The sequence below is a fragment of the Neomonachus schauinslandi genome, chromosome 9 (genome assembly GCF_002201575.2).
Source record: "Neomonachus schauinslandi chromosome 9, ASM220157v2, whole genome shotgun sequence".
Classification (NCBI taxonomy): domain Eukaryota; kingdom Metazoa; phylum Chordata; class Mammalia; order Carnivora; family Phocidae; genus Neomonachus; species Neomonachus schauinslandi.
Genome location: NC_058411.1, coordinates 70,336,480 through 70,356,731, shown reverse-complemented (window position 1 = coordinate 70,356,731; position 20,252 = coordinate 70,336,480). Strand labels below are relative to the sequence as shown.

The window sequence follows — 20,252 nt, the reverse complement described above, 5'->3', positions numbered from 1 at the left end:
GTTAATGGATCATCATTTCTCTCATTTTCTAGTCTCCACCTTTATTATAACCTCATGCCCCAGATTTGTTACCAGTTTGGCAATGGAGGGACCAAGAAGGGAGATGTTGCCCATTATAACGTTCAAAGCCCCACATAGGGGAAAGAGTCATCTGGCATTTTCTCGGACATAAACTCCAGGAGAATCTAGGCCAAAGGAGCAAACCAAAGCCTGTGAGATAATTTATCTTTATTGCCTCAATAGCAGAGCATTCTACACAACATAAAGGATACCAGGGACAGTAACGGAACACGTAGGGAAACCAAACTTGGAAATTCTTTTACAAGGAGTTGAAGAGGTTAAGGACCCAACTTGATGAGACTCCAACCTTGACACTGTGGACAGACTCTCAGTTAAATAAGGTGGAGCAACAGAACAAAGAGAAGGAGGGCAGGGAGAGGAATCCCTAAGAACCAGATGGTTTCAGGTCTCAGAGGAGTACCCGAGCCTATTCACAGTCTAACCAGGAAGCCTCTGTAGAGGGGCAGGCCTCAGGCCCTGCCAGGAGCCTCTCTACTTAGGCGACGACTTCCTTCAACGCAGCCCCTAACTCTGGGAAGGAATACTGGTAGCCCGTGGCCAGTGTCCGCCGTGGGACCACCTTCTGGCCCTCCAGCAGCATGACTGCACGCTCTCGTCCAAAGACCGCTTGCACTACCACGCTGGGGAGAGGCATGAAGGCTGGGCGGCCCAGGGCGGCGCCGAAGGCCTTGGCAAACTCAGCATTTGTAGTGGTGGGGGCTGGAGCCACTCCATTCAGGACCCCCTGCACGTGGCTTGCTTCAGCGGCATGGGTCAGGATTCCTGCCAGGTCCCTGATATGAATCCAGGGGAAGAACTGGTGGCCTGGGCCGATGGGGCCCCCCAGACCCAGGCGGAAGGGCAGCAGCATGTGTCCGATGGCACCACCCCCACGGCCCAGCACAACCCCTAGAGCAGGGAAGAAGGACAGCACGGGAGGCTCCTCAGCCTCCGGGCTGTTCCACGGTTCCTCCCGGTCTCCCCGTCCCCAGGCCAACTTAGCTCTCTCTGGGGCTTCGAGTCCTCCCACCTGCAGGCTGGCCAGAAATGGCAGCCTCCTCTCACACTCTGGATGCCCAGCTCCCGACTCCCCCAGGCCCCCAGCCCAGGGAAGACATTGCAACCCTGTCTGATACCCAAGCCCCTGGTTCTCACCCGAGCGCACCACCACCTGGCGTGTAGACTCTCCAGGAAGCCTGGCTGCAGCTTCCCATTTGGTTACCAGGTTGGAGAAGAAGTCAAAATCCCCTCCTGGGCTGTCCTCATCATACTCTGCAGTCAGGCTGGGCTGGTAGTAAGCTGCCGGTGGACCAGCACTGGTTTGCCCCAGTGTCCTTGGTCCTGCCTGGCCCTTGGCACCCAATGTTCCCCTTGGTCTCACCCTCCCCAGCCCCTGGGATCTTCCCATGGGAAGACAGAGCCATAGATATTTTCCCTTTGAGCTGCTCCATGGGTTGACCCGTTGCTGCCCTGGGGTAACTTACCTTTAATTGCAGGGCTAAGTTGAGAGGCTGCTAGAGTGTAGTGGTTAAGAGCAAAGACTTGGGGGCCAGGCTGCCTGAGATCTACTCTTAGCTCCACCATTTATTAAGCCTGCGACTTCAGGCAAGTTATATAAGCTCTCTGTTGGCATCTTTAAAATGGGAATCATTTTCTAGCGTTCCTGTGAGGATTAAATGCTGTAATACATGTAAAACACTTGGAGTAGCAGCTGACATATGTTCTATAGTTGTTTGCAATTATCCCGTCCCAATGGTGAAATACAAGAATCAGGAATTCTGTTCCTAAAGAACTGTGCCGTGACAAGCAAGGGACTTGGGAGTAGGTGGGACTTTTCCCGGCATCAGGAGCAGTGCCACTATCCCCTCTTCCTCTAGGGATCCCCATTTCTCAGTGAAAGTACACAAAGGTCAGAAGAAATATGCATGGATGGAGGTCCTAGGAAGTTCTGTATTTGGAAAAGACCAGCGCTCTGGTGCATGTAGAGCTAGAAGGGCCTGAGCTTGCCCCTCACTGCAACCTCTCTTCCTCTGGCTAATATAAAGGGTGGTGATTTGGGACATACCTACACCAGTGACTAAGACCCAGGCCTGGGGGGGTTGTGGGGCCTTGTTGATGGCTTTAGCCAGTATCTGGGTGGTCTCCAAGCGGCTGCTGAGAACCTCTTTTTGGAAGGTTTCATTCCACCTGCAGGAGAAACAAAAAGGAAATGAGCCACAAACATACCCCTTTCTCTTTCCCTGGGGCTCATCCAGACCCATTTCTAGCAAAACCTTGCATTGTGGTTTAGAGAAGTGGTCCATCTTTCCTGGAGAAAGAAAAGGCACATATTTTGGGCATCCTGAGTTACAAGTGAGGATGAAAGTCAACGGCTGAGAGGGCAGAAGGGCAGGTGGGTGTGCAGGGAGGAGTGGGGCAGGATGAGTAGTTTGGGATTGGAGTTTAGTTCTCCATCTGGACATCTCCATTCTCCACAGCTCATCAGGGTCACACCGTCCTCCCTCTGCTCTGAAGGCTATCAGCTTCAGGGCCGTGGCTGACCTTCGGAGAGGGTTGAGGATGTTCTCTCCCGCCAGGTTGACAGCGGCATCGCAGCGGGGCAGCCCCGACTTAGCAAGTTCATCCTGTCAGAGAAAACACAGTGCTGGGGGGTGGGTGTGGGGGCTCGCCCTGCGCCGCCAAACCAGACCGTCCCCCAGAGCTTCCCGAGGATGGACATACCCACGTGATCCGATCGGGCCCCGGTTTTCGGGAGACCAACGTCACTTCGTGGCCCCTGGCTTTCAGCAACTGGGTTAGGGCTGTCCCAATGAAGCCCGTCCCGCCACCTGGCCAGAAAATACGAGGTATTTATCCTCTCGGGGTCGCCTTCCATCCCCGCTTGTGGCCCCCTCCTCTGCTGCCATCCCATCTGACTTCAGACTTTTGCCCTCCTTCTCGCCCCCTCCCCGCGATGCAGAGGTGACACAGGTCACAGGGACTGTGGAGTTTCGGCTTCCTGGGGTAGGAGGCCAAGGCTGCTGCACGATCACCTGTGCACGTTTCACTGCCCTCCCTCAGAAACTGCCTCCCACCTCTCAAGCTTTGTTTCAACCTTTCCATAAGCCCGCCCCCGACTCTCCCTTTCTGCCCTCCCTCACCCACAAGCACCCGCATAGCGACCAGGACCTAACGCGCTTGCGCAAGATTTGGCGGCGGCAGTGGGGGAGCCCAATCTTGGAAGCGACTACGTCCTCTGTGCGCAGGCGTCTTTCGGGAAGCGCGCTCCAATGGGGGGGGCGGGCAGGATGGAGACTGGGCGTGGCCCTGCCTGGCGACCCGGAAGAATTCATAGAGAAGGCCGTATATTTCATTGCAAGGAGTGGCGGGGACGGGCGGGGGGCGGTGGACATAGACCGAATGGGCGGGGAAAGAACGGAAGAAGGCCGAGGAAGGAAGGCTTTAATGCAGAAACAAACCAAAACAAAACTCCAACCCCCCAAAACCCCTTGACCGAAAGCCTGTAGGTACTCAAACCGCGGAAATTTGGACGTCCATTCAGCCTGGTGGATCAGTAGTAATAGTAGCAAGAAAATTCGTCTCCCTGTACTATATGGATTTCTTTCGACCCGGCCTCTTTTCTTTTCCCTCTTCCGGTTCCTTCCTGTATTCTTTAGAACATTATAAAGTTCCCCTCCTCTTAAAATAACACATCTCCAGCCCTTTTCTTCGAATGCTAAGGCCCTCTCTCTGTCGTCGCCTGCATAGCCAAACTTCTCAAAGGAGTGGTGTCCATTTTCTATTCCCTAATTCACTCCCGTCTTTTTTTTTTTTTTTTAAATATGGAATGCTTTGCGAATTTGCGTGTCATCCTTGCATAGGGGACATACTAATCTCTGTATCCTTCCAATTTTAGTATATGTGCTGGGCAAAGCGAGCACCGCTCCTGCCTTTATTATTCATTGACTCTCGCCAAGATCACCAATTTCCCGTGTCACCAAAATGAATGCCCAGTCATTTTTTTGACTTCTGTTGCCCTGGACACTTGCTGGACACTTCCTCCCTTTGGAAATGCTCATCTCTTGGCCTCAGTGAAAGCCACAGCTCTCTTCTGGGTCTTTCTACTGTCTTTTTTCAGTTTCTGTTGCTTCCTTCGCCTCCTCTGAGGTCTTAAAATGTTGGTATTTCTCGAAGCTGGGTCCTAAGACCTTTCTCTCTTCCCTCTGCACTTTGTTCCAAGTATCTATGTTGGTGAATTTGAGTCTGGACACCTGGTTCCTGGACCTGCTTTGAAAGCATAAGCAGAACTATAGTTGTGTTAGTTGCATTATTAACTTAGGTCTACCTTCTGTTTTGTTCCCTACTTATGTTTTAGCACCTCTTATCAATCATGAACTTTGCCTTTTCCATCCCTACTCCCTGTTCCTACCTTACTCCCAGTTTTCTACTGACTGTAGAAAACTAATGAGGGCTGGACAGAAACATTTGTCTTGAAATTATCTGATGTACCATGTCCTGACTGACCCCTCATTCTCTGGAAAAAATGCATACCTCCAGATTGCCCCCTTTCAGGTTTTCAAGAAACCTCTCACCTTCCTCTCACATACTCACCTCCTTCCCCAAACATATGTAAGCTGTCGCTAGGTTCAACAGGACAAGGCAGTTTTGGAAATGGCTGCTCTTCTGATAATAGAACTTTCTTTGCTTCAAAACTGGTGTCTCAGACATTGGCTTCAGGTGCACCGACAAGTTTGAATTTCGGTAACAAATTTAGTTACCAGTTTTTCAGAGACTTCCTAGTATCCTATGCAACCTGAATCTTTCCTCTGACCTCCTAACCCCTATTAAAACTTCCTACTAGACATCTCTTTTTGGATGTCTGAAACCTTGTTGATTTTACTTACTAAATATCTCCCAGATCCATCTATTTCTGTTTATCTCTGCTACCACCACTCTTCTTTAAGTTATTATCCTCTTTTGTGTAAATTTCTGCAGTAGTCTCCTAGTAGGTCTCCCTGCTTCTGTGTGTTTCTCTTCTCCAAACTGTTCCACATGTTGCAAACTGAATGATTTAAAAACTTGTGGGAAGAACACTATGGTGGCATATATCTCCTAAAAAAAACCCCTCCCACTGCAAATTTCCTGGATACGCTGGGTAAAGTTTAACACATCTCCATTTAACTGCATTGTGAAGGTAACTAGAAAATAAAGGAAATCCTCAGAGACCAAAAACAAAGGTTTTTGAGGTTACCTTGTGGTTGGTTTAAGTCTCAGTAACCCAGAGGCTTGGGTGACAGCAGATGATGCCTGGGACCCCTGCATAAAGCTCTTGGTGGGCTATGTCCTGAGGAAGAGGGGGGGGGCAGGCTCAGTTCCAGGACCCTGGGATCATGACCTGAGCCGAAGGCAGACCCTTAACCACCAGAGCCAGCCAGCTGCCCTGATTCGAACTCTTCTATTTGGAATCTCAGAAGAGAGGGGACAGAGGAGGGGACACGGAAAATATTTATAGAGATAATAGCTGATTACTTTTCCAAATTAATGAAAGATATGAATACTCAGATTCAATAAGGAAAATGAATCTCAAGTAGAATAAATAAAAAGAAATCCATACATAGTCACACCATATTTAAAGTATAAAAACAAAGACAAAGAAGAGGTATTAAAATAGGGCAGAAGTAAAAGACAGATTATCTATAACGAAATAACAGTTAAATGGACAACAGATACCTTCACTACAACAATATAAGCCAGTGGAGTAATACAATAAAACCTTCAAATGTGAAGAGAAAATAATTTTGCCATCCTAGAACTGTTTACAAACTGGCATTCACGAATGAAGGTAAACCAAGGATAGTTTTAGACAAGACAAAAAAGAGAGCATTTACTATCATCAGACTTACAAATTTTGTCAGGAAAAAAGAGACTGATTTCAAAAGGAAGGTGTAAGATGCAAGAGAATAATGATCCAAAAGTTGGTAAACAAATGGGTAAATGTAAACAAATATTGGCCATATAAAGCACCACAACAATATTTGATTTGTGGGTAAAAATTGAAGCAGAACTAAAATCTGAGTCAGCAATAATGGAGCTGGAGCTGAGTTGCTGGGGAAGGATAACAATGCTGAATAATATTAAACTTTGTGACATAAACATTTGAAAAATGTACTATTACATATTAGAAATAAAATGTGCACTTCCAAGTCAGTAGAAACAATAATCGAATCAATTCAAAAAAAGTTATCAAGAAATAATAAAAAAAAGAAAGTTTAGACAAAATTGGAAAGCTCAAAATAAGATAATAGGAATAATCAGTATCCATGGTACATTTAAACAGACTAAGAAATTGAATTAACTAGATGCACTGGAATTATAAATTTCACCATGGGTGAATCTTACAACTATAATGTTAAAATGAAAAAGAACTTGCAGGAAAGTAATTGCGATATGGTACTATTTATTTTAAGATTAAATGTAGGCAAAATAATGCACTTTTTATTGAGTTTTTCTTTGTCTGAAATAAATAAGAATATGTAGTTGTTTGAAAGTTTATAGTCCATCTCAGATGTGCAGAAACAGAACTTTTTTTTTAATTTTAATTTTTTAAAAAGATTTTATTTATTTATTTGAGGTGGGGGAGAAAGAGAGAGCGCGAGTGAGCATGAGCATAGCAAGGGGAGGAGCAGAGGGAGAGGGAGAAGCAGACCCCCCGCTGAGTGCAGAGCCTGTCACTGACTTGGGGCTGACGCAGGGCTCGATCCCAGGACCCTGAGATCATGACCTGAGCTGGAGTCAGACACTGAACCAACTGCGCCACCCAGGAGCCCCAGAACTTTATTACTTATAGTTGAACACAACTTGCTCATGAACGCTTCTCTTTGGCAGTGGAATAAACTTAAACTCAACCAACCAAAGTAACTTTCTCATTTCTAGTTTAAAAGTTCTCAGTTCACTCAGTTTTCTGTGAGTAAATTCTCAGTCTTTCAGAGTACCTCATCTGTCTTCTCCCTTCCCTCTCCCCGCTGGACACCTGGGGGTAGGAGATCTTAGGTCCAGGCACTGCCATCCTGTGTGGAAGAATCTCTTCTCGTTCGGCCTTTGCATGTTGCCAGCTATTGGCTGAGACACGGCTGGTTAGGCCAGGCCTCTGGGCATGGTGTTTAGATACAAACTCCCAAGCTTCTGGGTGTTATATCTTCTACCTATGATACCCATGGTCTGGAGTGTCTCCTAGGAGAGTGAGGAACTCTCAGCTTGTCTTCTGGCCAACAGCATGGAATGTACGGGGCTTGGTAAGTCTCCCCTTAGGCTCATCTCTTCGTTATTTGCCATAATCATTACTGCCCAAGCATCTCGCTGCAGTCTAGCACTGTTAGTTATATACTGCTGTTAACAAATTATCTCAAAACTTAGTGGTTTGAGGGGTGCCTGGCTGGCTCAGTTGGTAGAGTGTGTGACTCTTGATCTCTCGGGCTTGTAAGTTTGAGTCCATGTTGGGTGGAGAGATGACTTAAAAAAATAAAATCTTAAAAAAATAATTAGTGGTTTGAAACAACAACAATAATATTTATTATCTCATACAGTTTCTGTGGGTTAAGAATCTGCGAGCAGCTTAGCTAGGTGTTTCTGGCTCAGGGTCTCTCAAGAGGTTATGGCCAAGCTAAGGGTCAGGGCTGCAGTCATCTGAAGACATGGAGGATCCTTTCCCAAGGTGGCTCACTCACTTGGCCCTTGGCAGGAGGCTTTCATTTCTTGCTGGCTGTTGATAGAAAACCTCAATATCTTGCCATGCAGATGTCTCCATAGGGCTGTTAGAGTGTCCTTATGACATGGCAGCTGGCTTCCCTGGAGCTAGTGATCTAAGAGAATAAGATTGAAGCCTCAATGCCCTTAATGACCCACCTAGACTTGGAGGTTCCGTACAGTTGCTTTGACCATGATCTATTTGTTAGAAGTGAGTCACCAAGTCCAAGTGGAGGGGAATTTGACTCCAGCTTTTGAAGGGAGGGGTGTCAAAGAATTTGTGGACCTATTTTAGGAGCACCACAAGCTCTGTGCTGTAATTAGGACTTCTCTGAGAGGCTCGTAGTCTCTCAGCTATGCTTGGGGATTGGGGCACAATCCTGCTGATTTCAGATGTGTCCTCTACCTCTCTGGGTCCGGTATCTCTCTCTGCCCCTCTAGCTGAGTTCCTTCTCAGAGAAGCCATGCAACATTTATAATCTAGTTTTGACTTCGCCAAATCTCTCTGAGCTCCTTCCCCACGCCCAGGAAAACCTGTGTGATGGGCAACTGCTCTGATGTCATATCCTGTTTCCTTTTTATTCTTTGATTTATAGAACAAATTCTTTGCTCAGTCTTCCAAGATCTGATTTGTTGAAACACCTAAATAATTTCTTCTCTCAACAAAACTTTGCTCTTGCAAGTGAATCTCCTACTTTCCGAACTATTCCAGGCTCTTTTCTATTGTAATTTGGCTTTATTTTCAGGAAGATTTATCCCTTTTATGGCAAGGATGGCTTCTTGGCTCCTAATCCCAGCAAAAATCTCAGAATTGGGGGCACCTGGGTGGCTCAGTCAGTTAAGTATCTGCCTTCGGTTCAGGTCATAATCCCAGGGTCCTGGGATTGAGCCCTGTGTCAGGCTCCCTGCTCAGTGGGAGCAGGGAGCCTTCTTCTCCCTCTCCTCCCTGCTTGTGCTCTCTGTCGCTATCTCTGTGTCTCTCTCAAATAAGTAAAGTCTTTAGAAAAAAAAAAATCTCAGAATTGACTCTCATTGGACTGATTTGGTTTGTGTGTCCATCTCTGAACCAACCACTGTGGTCAAGTATGGAGTGTTCTGACTGGCTAGGCCTGGGACATGTGTCTACTGCTGGACCAGGGTTGGGGGGGGGCCCTGCTCACCGTCCTCCAGTGTGGAACCTCAGCCAGGTCGCTGAGGTATCAAGGGACTCCTCCCCTCTTCAACCACACCCTAGCTATTGACAACCCCTTCTTTCTCTCCTGGCTTTGTCTTTTCTTACAGTGAGCTGGGGACTGGGCAGAGGAGGTTCTGCTAAATCAGATGCCTTTAGACCATGGATTCAGGAGAGTGGAGTTTCATCAATATCGTCATGGAGGTGAGGCAGGAGTTCCTTCCAGACCTTTGTGCCCTGCGTGGGAGGGGATATACATAAGGACAGTGCTAGCTCCCAGCAACCACCTCTTCTCTCCCGGAGGCTGATGGGGAGCAGGTCCTGTCTGCGTGTCCTCAAACTCCCCTCAAACTCCATAAAGTCTTTCTTTTTCTGAGTCCTGGTGATGAGTGGGTTGACTTCTCCTTCCTTCTTAGCCTCTCCTTTTACAACTGAACTAGTTAAGTTAAACTGTTTGCAGCTTTCACAGTCCATCTGACACTTGAGCAGCTAAAACATTCAAATCTGAGCCAGACAATAAGACATGAGATATTTCTGTCCGCATCTGGGTGTTGGCGCAAATGCAGCTGGTTTGCCCTTCAGGGAGACAAGGGTCTCTTCTGAGTCTTTAGCAGTCACAAGGATCTCATTCATTGAAATGGGACCGTTTCCCCCACAGCTGCTTCCTGAAACAGCAAAAGGAGCTGAGCATGGTCCCTCTGGGTGGTGAAGCCATCACCACAGGGCACGATGGGAAACCAAGACTTAGGGTGGTGTCCTGGCTGCTCCCCTCAGCTTGGGCACAGGACGGGGGGTTTGCTGGTGACAGGCACCTCTGCCCTTCCCCTCTGCCACCTCTAACTGTGTGAATGTCCCCTGCTTCATTTTGTTTGGGCAGATTTTTGCAACTTCTCTCAGGCTCTGGGATGTTACTTGCTAAATGCAGTTCACATCATCATCTCACATAGTTTCTTATTAAAATATGGCAGAACCAACCAACCAACCATCCAACCAAGATCTTGATACTGGAGACGCAGCAGATTAAGGATCCTAGAGCGCCCTTCCTCCCTTTAAAGATAATCTCCTCTGACCTCAGATTTTGTGGTGACAAAAAGCAGTGTTCCCGGAGGCTCATCCTCTGTGGAAATGCCGCTTTTCTCCGGGGGCTCCATCTTCTCCTCTCTTCTCTGCCCCCCATGCAGAGCTCTAGATGCCACCATCTTTAGTCAGACCTCTATCCAGACATCTGTTCCCAGTGGAGCCTTACTCAGGAGCTGATACTGTCTCACCTCCAGCATCAGCCCCATCTCCTGCTCTTGGTCTGGACCTACTGGGAAGACCAAGGGCCCCTGAGATCTGAGTGTAATTTCCAGAGCAGCGAGTGAGAAGTGAAATGAGCTAAGGATTGCCCTCCTATGGACTCTGCCAGTGCTGGTGTGTGTGTGTATGTGTGTGTGTGTGTGTGTGTGTGTGTGTGTGAGAGAGAGAGAGAGAGACAGAGACAGAGAGACAGAGAGAAACACACCCACAGAAATCAGCCTTTTGTCAGGCTGAAGGGAAATGTTCAGCATGAACAACAGCTCTTCTTGCACCACCAGAGGCCTCACTAGCCCAGAAATTCCATTTCCTACCCTCTCAAAGGGAGAGCCACCGTCTGCAGACAGTTGTCAGCCTTCTTGTTCTGGGCTGTAAAAGGGCCATTGGGGGCTTTTCCTGGGTTTGTTTCCCCCGTGGCCAACAGTGAAGCAAACAGATACAGGTGGGAAAAGCCAAGTCAAGTCAGGGGACAGAACATCCCCCTATTTCATTGCTGGATCACAGATTACTAAACAGGACATTTGCAACTCTTAGTGGAGTATGAAGAACTTAACGAAGGCTTGTCTGATCAGCAGGGACTTCATGGGAAGGTGATCTATGGGACAGAGTTCCAGAGAAAAAGCAGGAGGTGGGTAGGCAGCTGAGGGTGAAGTGGCCCAGTATGTGAGGAATTTATTAAAAAAATAAAAAAATAAAAATAAAGATTTTATTTATTTGACAGAGAGAGACGGAACACAAGCAGGGGGAGTGGGAGAGGGAAAAGCAGGCTTCCTGCAGAGCAGGGAGCCCGACGTGGGGCTCGATCCCAGGACCCTGGGATCATGACCTGAGCCGAAGGCAGACGCTTAATGACTGAGCCACCCAGGCGCCCCTAAATAAAATCTTAAAAAAAAAAAAGGACGAAACATGAATCTAAAACCCCAGAGCTCTCTCCACTGTGGGTCACCTGACCAGTCCGAAGAGTAGAGAGAGGTTAGAGCACCTGTTACTTTAATGGGAACTGTGCCACTTGAGGAAGGGGTGGACCATGCTTCGTTAGAGTGGAATTAGAACTGATGTTTTTACCTCGGGTTTGGAACTAAGCTGCAGTATAGACCAGGCCAGATGTGAGCTGCACTTCCTTTACTAATAGTGTTTATGCCCAATTAAATCCAGCGTCCTTGGGAGAGAAGGGAGATCACAGATAAAGTAGGAAAATTAATTAATGAACAATTGAAAGGTAAAATATTAAAAGGCAACAACCCTGTAAATTAAGAAAGGAAATGTCTGGATTGATGCTTCCAGGCATTAAAAAAAAATCCTCATTGGTGATTAACCAGCATAGTCAAAGAGGCTGCTACAGGTAAAAATATGTCTTTAAAAAATATGGTCAGGGGCGCCTGGGTGGTGCAGTTGGTTGGGCACCTGACTCTTGGTTTTGGCTCGGGTTGTGAGTGGTCTCAGGGTCATGGGATCAAGCCCCGTGTGGGCTCCATGCTCAGCGTGGAGTCTGCTTGAGATTCTCTCCCTCTCCGTCTGCCTCTCCTGCTCGTGCTCTCTCTCGTGCTCTCTCTCAAATAAATAAATAAATCTTTAAGAAAAATATGGTCAAATTGGCTGAGTGAGGAAAAAGAGAGGACACTGGATGGCAAGAGTTAGATATCAACTAGAAATAAGGTTACCAAAACACTGAGAGGGACTGAGAACAACTTAACAACAACAAAAAAATCCAAACTTTTAATTGCCGTGCATAACACGAATATCACTCAGTGAGTTATCACCAAGTGAGCACATTCCTGTAACTGCTCCCCCAGTCAGGAACAGAACATTACCAGCTCTCCAGAAGGCCCTCATTCCCCAACCACGTGCCTTGTCCTAATTCCTGCCTTGTCCATCCTCAGCAAAGGTAACCGCTACCTTGACTTTGAACACATACATTGGTTTTGTTAGTTTCTGAAATGGACTAACACAATAGGTCTTCTTTTGAGTCTTGCTTTTTGTCTCCTTCTCAATAACATGCTTGTGAAGTTCATCCATGTTATTGGATGTAACAGCAGTTACGTTTTATTGCGGGGTGTGTCCCATGTACTCGTATCATACAGCAGTTGTATTTATTCATTCTACTGTGGATGGGCTTTTGGATTGTTCCCAAGTATCCTGTCATTATGAGCATTCTTGTTCATGCTTTATGATGCAGGTCTTTCTTTTGGCTATATTCCTAGAAGTGGAATTGATAGGTCAGAGGATGTGCATGTTTTGTTTCTCATCGGATGCCGTCGAAGTGGCTGAGTCTGTTTATACGCCCTCCAGCCCCGTAGGAGTGTTTCTGTTGCCCTCCTTGGCGGTACTGATATTATCAGTCCTTATTTGTAGCCATTCTGGTGAATGTGCAGTGGTATTGCGTTGTGGTTTTAATTTGTATTTTCCTGACAGCAAATGAGGTTGGATGCCTTTCATAATGTTTATTGGCCGTTTGGATATCTTGTTTTGTGAATTTCTTATTCAAGTCTTTTGTGTTTCTATTGGATGGTCTGAATTTTTTCTTATTGCTCGACAGGCATTATTTGTAAGTTCTGCATATGGGATACAAGGATTTTCCTCTACTCGATGGCTTGCTTTTTCATTCTCTTAAAGGTGTCTTTTGATAAACAGAGGTTCTTCTTGTCATCCAATATATCAAATCACTTTTTCTTTGAGACAGTAGTTCTTTTTTTTTTTTTTTAGATTTTATTTATTTATTTGAAGAGAGAGACACAGCGAGAGAGGGAACACAAGCAGGGGGAGTGGGAGACGGAGAAGCAGGCTTCCCGCTGAGCAGGGAGCCCGATGCGGGGCTCGATCCCAGGACCCTGGGATCACGACCTGAGCCGAAGGCAGACGCTTAACGACTGAGCCACCCAGGCACCCCGAGACAGTAGTTCTTAACTGGAGGTAATTTTCATATAAAATACAGGACATCTAATTAAATCTGAATATCAGATAAACAATGAAACAAATTTAATATATGTATGTCTCAGATAATATTTGGGACACGTACTATTTTGCTGTTGTTGATCTGAGATTCAAGTTTAACTGGGTGTTCTGTTTTTTCCCCCTAAATCTGGCAACTGTACCCCAGGGGACATCTGACCGTGCCTTGGAGAGATTTTTGGTTGTCATAACTGGGATAGTTTTGGCAGTGGTGGCGACATCTAGTGGGAGGCCTGGGCAGCCCCCATAACAAAAATGTATCCAGTTCATAATGTCGGTAGTGCAAGGTGGAGAAACTTGCTTTTAAGTTAGAGGTTTTTGTGTGCCTTGAAGAAATCGTTCCAAACCCCAAGGTAAAAAGGTACTCTCTTGTCACATTGTCTAGAAGTTGTATTGTTTTACCTGTCATGTGTGGACCACCTGGAATTGATTTTTCTGGGTTTGTGAGATGAGGTCAAATTTCATTTTCCCCACGGATATTCACTTGGCCCAGCAGTACGTACTGAAAGGACTGTCCTTTCCCACTGTCCTGCTGTTGTTACCTTGTCATAGTCCATAGGTGAATGTGTCTCTTTCCAGAGTCTATTCTGTTTCGTTGCTTTAATTGATTGTCTTTGCCTCAACATCACATTGTACTAACTACAAGAGATTTAATAAATCTTGATTGCTGGGAATATTTTAGTCTGGGTTTTCCCAGAACAGACCCTGATACCAAGATTTGAGTGCAAGGAGTTTATTTGTGATGTGACTCCTGGAAGCATCAACAGGGGAGTAGAGAGAAGTAGAGTAGGGAAGGAAGGAGGGAAAGAAAATACAGGGTGTGTTACTGAGCAGATCAGTGCTACGGACGCCCGGAGCTTCATGTCACCTGGGACTTTTGGGGGATGGTGTAAGACGTGCCTCAGAGTTGTGTCACCAGCAGAGTGATGACACTGGGTTAATTACCCACCAATTTCCATCCCTGATGGGGTGAGGCCACTTGAGGGGCCGCTTCTCGTCTGCTGTGTGCCCTGGCTGAGCACGCTCCTACACCAGAGAAAGCTTTTAGGGAAAGACTTGTGGATGACCAGAGTAAGAAGCCTTCTGTGGAAGCACCCTTCAGCGAGCAGTGATGGAGTAGGGACAGTGTCAAGTCGGGTCCCCTCCTGCCCCACATTGAGTTCATTTCACCTTGGCACTGATTCTTCAAGGGAGTGGTCATTTCAATTTATATAAAAAGTATATATATATATACTTTTTTTTGGTAACTATAAGAGATATTATTTTTTAAAAAAAGATTTTATTTATTTATTTTAGAGAGAGAGAGAAAGAGAGTGAGCAGGAGGGGCAGAGGGAGAGGGAGACAGAGAATCCCAAGCAGACTCTGCGCTGAGCATGGAGCTACATGCGGGTCTTGACACCATGGCTCCGAGATCACAACCTGAGCAGAAACCAAGAGTCCCACGCTTAACCGACTGCACCACCCAGGTGCCGCATATAAGGAGACATTATTTTAAGGAACTGGCTCCCACCACCGTGGGAGCTGGCAAGTTTGAAATCTGTAGGTCATGCCAGCAGGCTGGAAATTCAGGTAAGAGTTGATGTTGCAGTCTTGAATCTGAATTCCTCAGGGCAGCCGTCTAGAAACAGACAGGTTTTCTCTGTTGCCATCTTGAGAATTCCTTCGTTGGGAACCTGTCTTTGCTCGTAAAGCCTTCACCTGATGGGATGAAGCCCCCCTGCATTATGGAGGTTTACTTAAAGTCTACTGATTTAAAAGATTTTTTAAAAAAGATTTTATTTATTTATTTGAGAGAGAGAGAATGAGAAGGGGGAGGGTCAGAGGGAGAAACAGACTCCCGCTGAGCAGGGAGCCCCATGCGGCACTTGATCCGAGGACTCCAGGATCATGACCTGAGCTGAAAGCAGACGCTTAACGACTGAGCCACCCAGGTGCCCCTAAAAGATTTTTTAAAAAAGGTTTTATTTATTTTAGAGAGAGAGAGAGAGCACAAGCAGGGGAGAGGAGCAGAGGGATAAATAGACTCTTCGCTGAGCAGGCAGCCCAAGGCCGGGCTCGATCCCAGGACCCTGAGAGCATGACCTGAGGGGAAACCAGGAGTCAGACGCCTAACCCACTAAGCCACCCAGGCACCTCACAGAGTCCACTGACTCAAATGTTAAGCACTTTGTAAGGACAGGCTACAGTCCCTTCAGTGGCAGCTGGTCCTAGGGTCATCATGAGTAGTTGTTTCCCTCCTCTGTCACCTATCCCCCATCCCCCGCCCAGCTCCACTCCATGGCCAGCTCTGTTGGTTTAAACTGTTTACCCACTAGGGTAAACCAGACCTTTATCTCTGAGGTTCCTGGGCTTTTTTTTTTAGGGTAGAGTTGCTACAGCTACATGTTTCAGTTGTCACTGGGCATAGAAGCCCCAAGGAGTGCCTCATACTCCCCCTGCCCTTATTATGTGGCAACAACTCTATCTTTGTATAATAATAAAGGTGAGTTATCCATGTCACTGGGGTAAGTTCACTGTTGCCTAGGGATTCACTCACGATCCAAGACAGGCTTGACATGACAGTTGGCAGCCATAACTTTAGATTTAGTGGAACCCTTACTATATCCTCCGTTCTGGTGGAAGCAAGTCCCCCAGGCTATCTTCTTTGCATCTCTGATTGGAAGTTCCACAGATGGTAGATCTTCTCCTATCGAGGTGGACTGTGAGGAGGGCCCTATGTGGCACCAACTGCCTTCCCTAGATCGAGTATTTAAACCAGTGGTTCTCACTGAGGATGATTCCTGCTCCCCTGCCCCCTTGGGGACCACTTGGCAATGCCCTGTGAAACTTCTGGTTGGCAAAACTTAGCGGGGAGGGGTGCTACTCTTGGCACCTAGTGGGGAAAGGTCAGGGATGCTCTAAACATCTGACATCTTTGCTTGTGATTCACACTGTTCTTAGTGATTCTGAATATTACTAGAGGTAAATCCGAATTGGTATAGAGTAGATGATTATAGCAAGGATCTGGTGTAGCATCTTGTTTAAGTTGGAAATACCGATCCTGCTTCTCCAGGGATTCCCTCTCTCTTCTTCTTCTTTTTTAAGATTTTATTTATTTATTTGACAGAGAGAGACACAGCGAGAGAGGGAACACAAGCAGGGGGAGTGGGAGAGGGAGAAGCAGGCTTCCGGCGGAGCAGGGAGCCCGATGCGGGGCTCGAACCCAGGACCCTGGGGTCACGACCCGAGCTGAAGGCAGACACCCAACTGACTGAGCCACCCAGGCGCCCCTCCCTCTCTCTTCTTTCTTTCCCTAATTTTTCTTCATTATTTCCTCTCTGTCTCTTACACTCACCCCCCTCCCACATCCCGACTCCTTCCAAAGCTTGTAGGCTGCTCAGGCTGGGGCTGATTGCTCTGTGCCAGGAGAAGGGAGAATCAGAGAGAGGACACATGCTCAAGTCTGGAAGCTGGGTCTTTATTGAGGTTTACTGAGGACTCTGTGAGCTGGAGGAAACTTCTTCGGTGTGAGGGATGTGGTGGGGCCTCAGCGGAGACCAGAGGCAGCTCCGGAGTAAGTGGCACAGAGAGCCTGCTCAGGTCTGGCTCCAGATTTCCCCTCGGGCTGGCCTAGGCTCCATCCAGGCTTAATTCTGCTTCAGGACCTCATTGATCCAGGGCCGGTAGTGGGAGATTCGGGTGAAGACAGCAGGGGGCTTTGCATTATCCTGTCCATAGGAGACAATGCCCTGGGCCACCCCAGCACACAGAAGAGGGCCCCCTGAATCTCCCTGTGGGAGAGAGAGAGAGAGCGAGCACAGAAGGTGAGCAGGGAAGTCATCCACTCCTGCCTGTGGGTCCCAGTTCTGAGTCACAGAGAGACCTCCGGTCAGACCCAGCAGCCCTGGCTTCTCATGGGGTTATACATCTCGGTATGATGCCCCTTTCCCTTTCCTTCTTGCTACCCCTTGTGTGCTGGGCAGCAGCCTGGGAGGGATGGTCAGAGACTGCATGGTGGGGAGGGGGGGATAGATCTGCAGAGGGGCAATTCCAGTTCCTTAGGCCTATGATCTGAAACCCTGCTGCTGGCTGACAGTCTTCCCACCCCATCTCCTTCCAGGAGACATCCTAGAACCCAAACAGAGATTTGTGGAAAAGAACCCATGTCGGAGGGTCACCTTAAATGCAGTTTTTGTCTTCCTGGGATTGCCAACACACAGCTGGGGGTTGTGGTCAAAAGCTAGGTAGTGTCTACAGGCTTGGGGATCCATGAGCCTCAGCTTCACCTCTTGCAGAGTGTCAGAGCCTGCTCCATTCACTTGTCTTCTTCCCCAGCCAGCCACCCGGCACATTCTCCAGGGTGGGATGAAGTTGAACTGGGGTGGAAGGGGGAGTGTCCCCACGGCCAGGGTCAGGTTGGCTTTCTCCTTCAACTGTGAAGGGCATGAAGGGCTGTCAGTGCTAGAAAGGGGTGACGGGGTATCACCGCTTTGGGTGGAAATTTCCTTTGGAGGACATCAGGGGAGGACAGGGCAAACTGTTTCACATTAGAACTACACCCAGTGGGGTGACTTGGTGAGGTTGGAGTCCAGAGGCAGGTTGGGGAAATTTCAGGGCAATGGGGACCTGAAGGAGAAAACTAAGAGAACAGGAAGTGGAGAAGGGGGAAAAAGAAGTTATCGCCTTCAGTAACATTATGTCATGGCGAATAGTAAAGTCATCGTATTTTGGGTGAGGGAATTGTTTTATGACCTCAAGCTTCTGCCACGTGTCTTCTTTCTTTCGTATGTTACGGGCTCCAAGGGTGACCATTATGAACCTGTGGTGAGGGAGAAGGAAAGACAAGGAGAGACAGTGATGGTCTACTGTCTCCTGGGATGTGCCCACTCTGAGGAAAGGGAACTGGAGTCTATCATGGGGGTTACTGGACTCTACCCACCCCCCTTTTCCTGGGCTACTTGTGGCATTTGGGAGCTCAGGTTTCACTCGGGGAACAGGGACATTTCCAGGACCCTCGGGAATTGCTGGGGACTGGGCCGGCCATGGAGGATCCAAGGGACAGGGTTAGCTCTTGCTAATTCAGGGAGCCCTATATGAGGGCCAGCCCTCCGGAGCAAGAGATACCAGCGGAAAGGGGGAGGTGGTGGCGTCCCTGGTAGACCCTGTTCTTTGCCTCCCATGGAAAGGATGGGTCAAGTCCCTGAGAACTAAAGGCCAGTGTTCTTGGAAAGGGCAGAGAGGAAGTAGCCTGGAAAACTGGGTGGGCCCCTGAAAGTCACATATATCATAGGTTGGGGTCGGGGAGAGGGGAGCTACTTTTAAAGGAAGGACACTTGGGTAGAGCCTCCTTTTTCCTTGGTAGATTGCTGAGCTCACAGTGATTGAAGATCAGGGCATCCATCAACTATGGGCCCAATTTCCTTAAATTCAAGCCTTGCTTCTCCCAGGCTCGGGACCCCTCCTCAGGCCACCCAAGCATGTGTCCCTGGCTGCTATGCTGGCTGTTTATCTCCTTTCTGGAGATAAACAGAGCCCTGTTGTGTCACCTCCCTGCACAGTGAGCCGCTGTCAGCACAAAGTTCCATCTTATCAGGAAACCACCACAAGACATCAGGTGATTCTGGGGAGTGATGATTTCCAGGTGGGCCGTGTAAGGGCGGGAGTGTGGCTTGCACTCTGTGCCCCCGATGATCTCCCCTGGAACAGAGAACCCCCAGGGCCTGAACACGGAGAAACCATAGGCGGGGCTGAAGTTGGGAATCTCATCCTCACTCTGTACTCCCCCCGTCGTCCCCCTCAGGAGGCTCTGGTATCTGGTCTCCCCACCCACAACCTCCCATAGAAATTCTCGTTCCTTCTTCCAGGTCTAACAGCCAATCTGGCCGCAGATGCATTCAGGCATTTTTCACCCCGGATTTCCACCGCTCCCATACTGCCCGTGCCTTAATGCTCCTTTGTGACCATGCAGGGCAGGCTCTCCAGGTTCCTGGCTTGACCTTCTCCACAGGTCGTGAGCAGCATCACAGAATGGCCACATTACACGGTAAAATGTAGCCCCGAAGCTCAGAGGATGAAGGGAACATAGGACCTTCTACGCAGTACCTCACATTATAGCATGAGAAGATGCCCCTCTTCCTCCCACCTGTTGTGGGCTTTCCCTGGCCACTGGGGTTCCTTGTCCCCTGGGGGACTACCATAGGCTGCAGAGACTGGGGGGGCGCATCCCAAGTGGAATTCACTCTGGATTCCTGCAGAGAGATCCTGCGACCTTGTTTAAGAGTCAGCTATATTCAGACTAAACTTTGTTTTGGGGGCTGATCCTGCCACTGCCAGAGGGAAGGACCGCAAGACTCAGCAGCTTGAGCTCTGCACCATAGGAAGAGGAGTAGCAGGGTGAGAGGGAGACTGTGCATCTTCTCAGGGAGGCTGCCCCGGGCAGATGCTGCTTCCATTTTCCGGTCTTGGGTTTTATAACTCCAGCAATGAGCGAAGGGCTGGGCTGGTCACCACAGGCACTGCGTGGTCATGGTTTCTTCTCCCATCCTCAGCCGGCAGTCTGAGCTTTCAACCGTGGTGCCTTATCTGGGGAGCGGGGGTGGAGGGATCATGTCTTTCCCAGGTAGGGCAGTTTGTTAAAGCCTCTTCAGAAACATGGGTCGGGAGAGTCCTTACGCAGAGCATCCAGAAACATATGCACTTTTATGGCCCACAGTAGGAAATGCATTTTGCAGAAGGACCCAATGCACATATACGTGTGCGTGAATACACGAGCACAAACATACACACATACAACAATCAGAAGTTTCAGGAAACAGTATTTATCCTGGTCACGTGCAGTACTTTCAGTTTCTATTCTATTCCGTTCCACTCCATATTAAAATATGAACAGCACCCCACTTAAAGGATAATTACCTGCAGTTTGAAAACCATTGATCTGGATCTCTTATTGGCAGAAGATCCACGGAGAGTAGATGTGGGAAGGGAACAGACCCTACGGTGGGACTTTACATACATTATCACAAGAGCAATTGGGATTGGAATTCGCATTTTTTGAGACAGCCCATGCATCATTTA

General features: G+C 48.1%; 2 protein-coding genes and 1 non-coding gene across 4 annotated transcripts; all 3 read right to left on the bottom strand.

The window, feature by feature from the left end:
• Window positions 1-216: 216 nt before the first annotated feature.
• SDR39U1 (short chain dehydrogenase/reductase family 39U member 1) lies at window positions 217-3,269 on the bottom strand. Of its 2 annotated transcripts, XM_021695498.2 has the most exons (6): window positions 3,201-3,269; window positions 2,782-2,888; window positions 2,602-2,684; window positions 2,126-2,247; window positions 1,216-1,359; window positions 217-969 (listed from the first exon to the last, which is right to left on the bottom strand). In XM_021695498.2, exons 1-6 carry the CDS (start codon window positions 3,214-3,216, stop codon window positions 557-559), a joined length of 885 nt encoding a protein of 294 aa, XP_021551173.1. In that variant the 5' UTR covers window positions 3,217-3,269; the 3' UTR covers window positions 217-556. The 2 variants fall into 2 exon arrangements, with proteins under 2 accessions (XP_021551173.1, XP_044773964.1); XM_044918029.1 differs by lacking the exon at window positions 2,602-2,684 and having other exon boundaries at window positions 2,786-2,888.
• A 606-nt stretch (window positions 3,270-3,875) lies between these two features.
• LOC123325775 lies at window positions 3,876-3,980 on the bottom strand. The gene has a single exon (XR_006540633.1). It is a non-coding gene; the product is annotated as a U6 spliceosomal RNA (small nuclear RNA).
• Window positions 3,981-16,825: 12,845 nt separating this feature from the next.
• Window positions 16,826-19,591, bottom strand: LOC110585334 (chymase). The gene is made up of 5 exons (XM_021695546.1): window positions 19,522-19,591; window positions 18,725-18,875; window positions 17,862-17,997; window positions 17,357-17,611; window positions 16,826-16,969 (listed from the first exon to the last, which is right to left on the bottom strand). The coding sequence occupies exons 1-5, from the start codon at window positions 19,589-19,591 to the stop codon at window positions 16,826-16,828; spliced, it is 756 nt and encodes a 251-aa protein (XP_021551221.1).
• Between the last annotated feature and the right edge of the window lie 661 nt (window positions 19,592-20,252).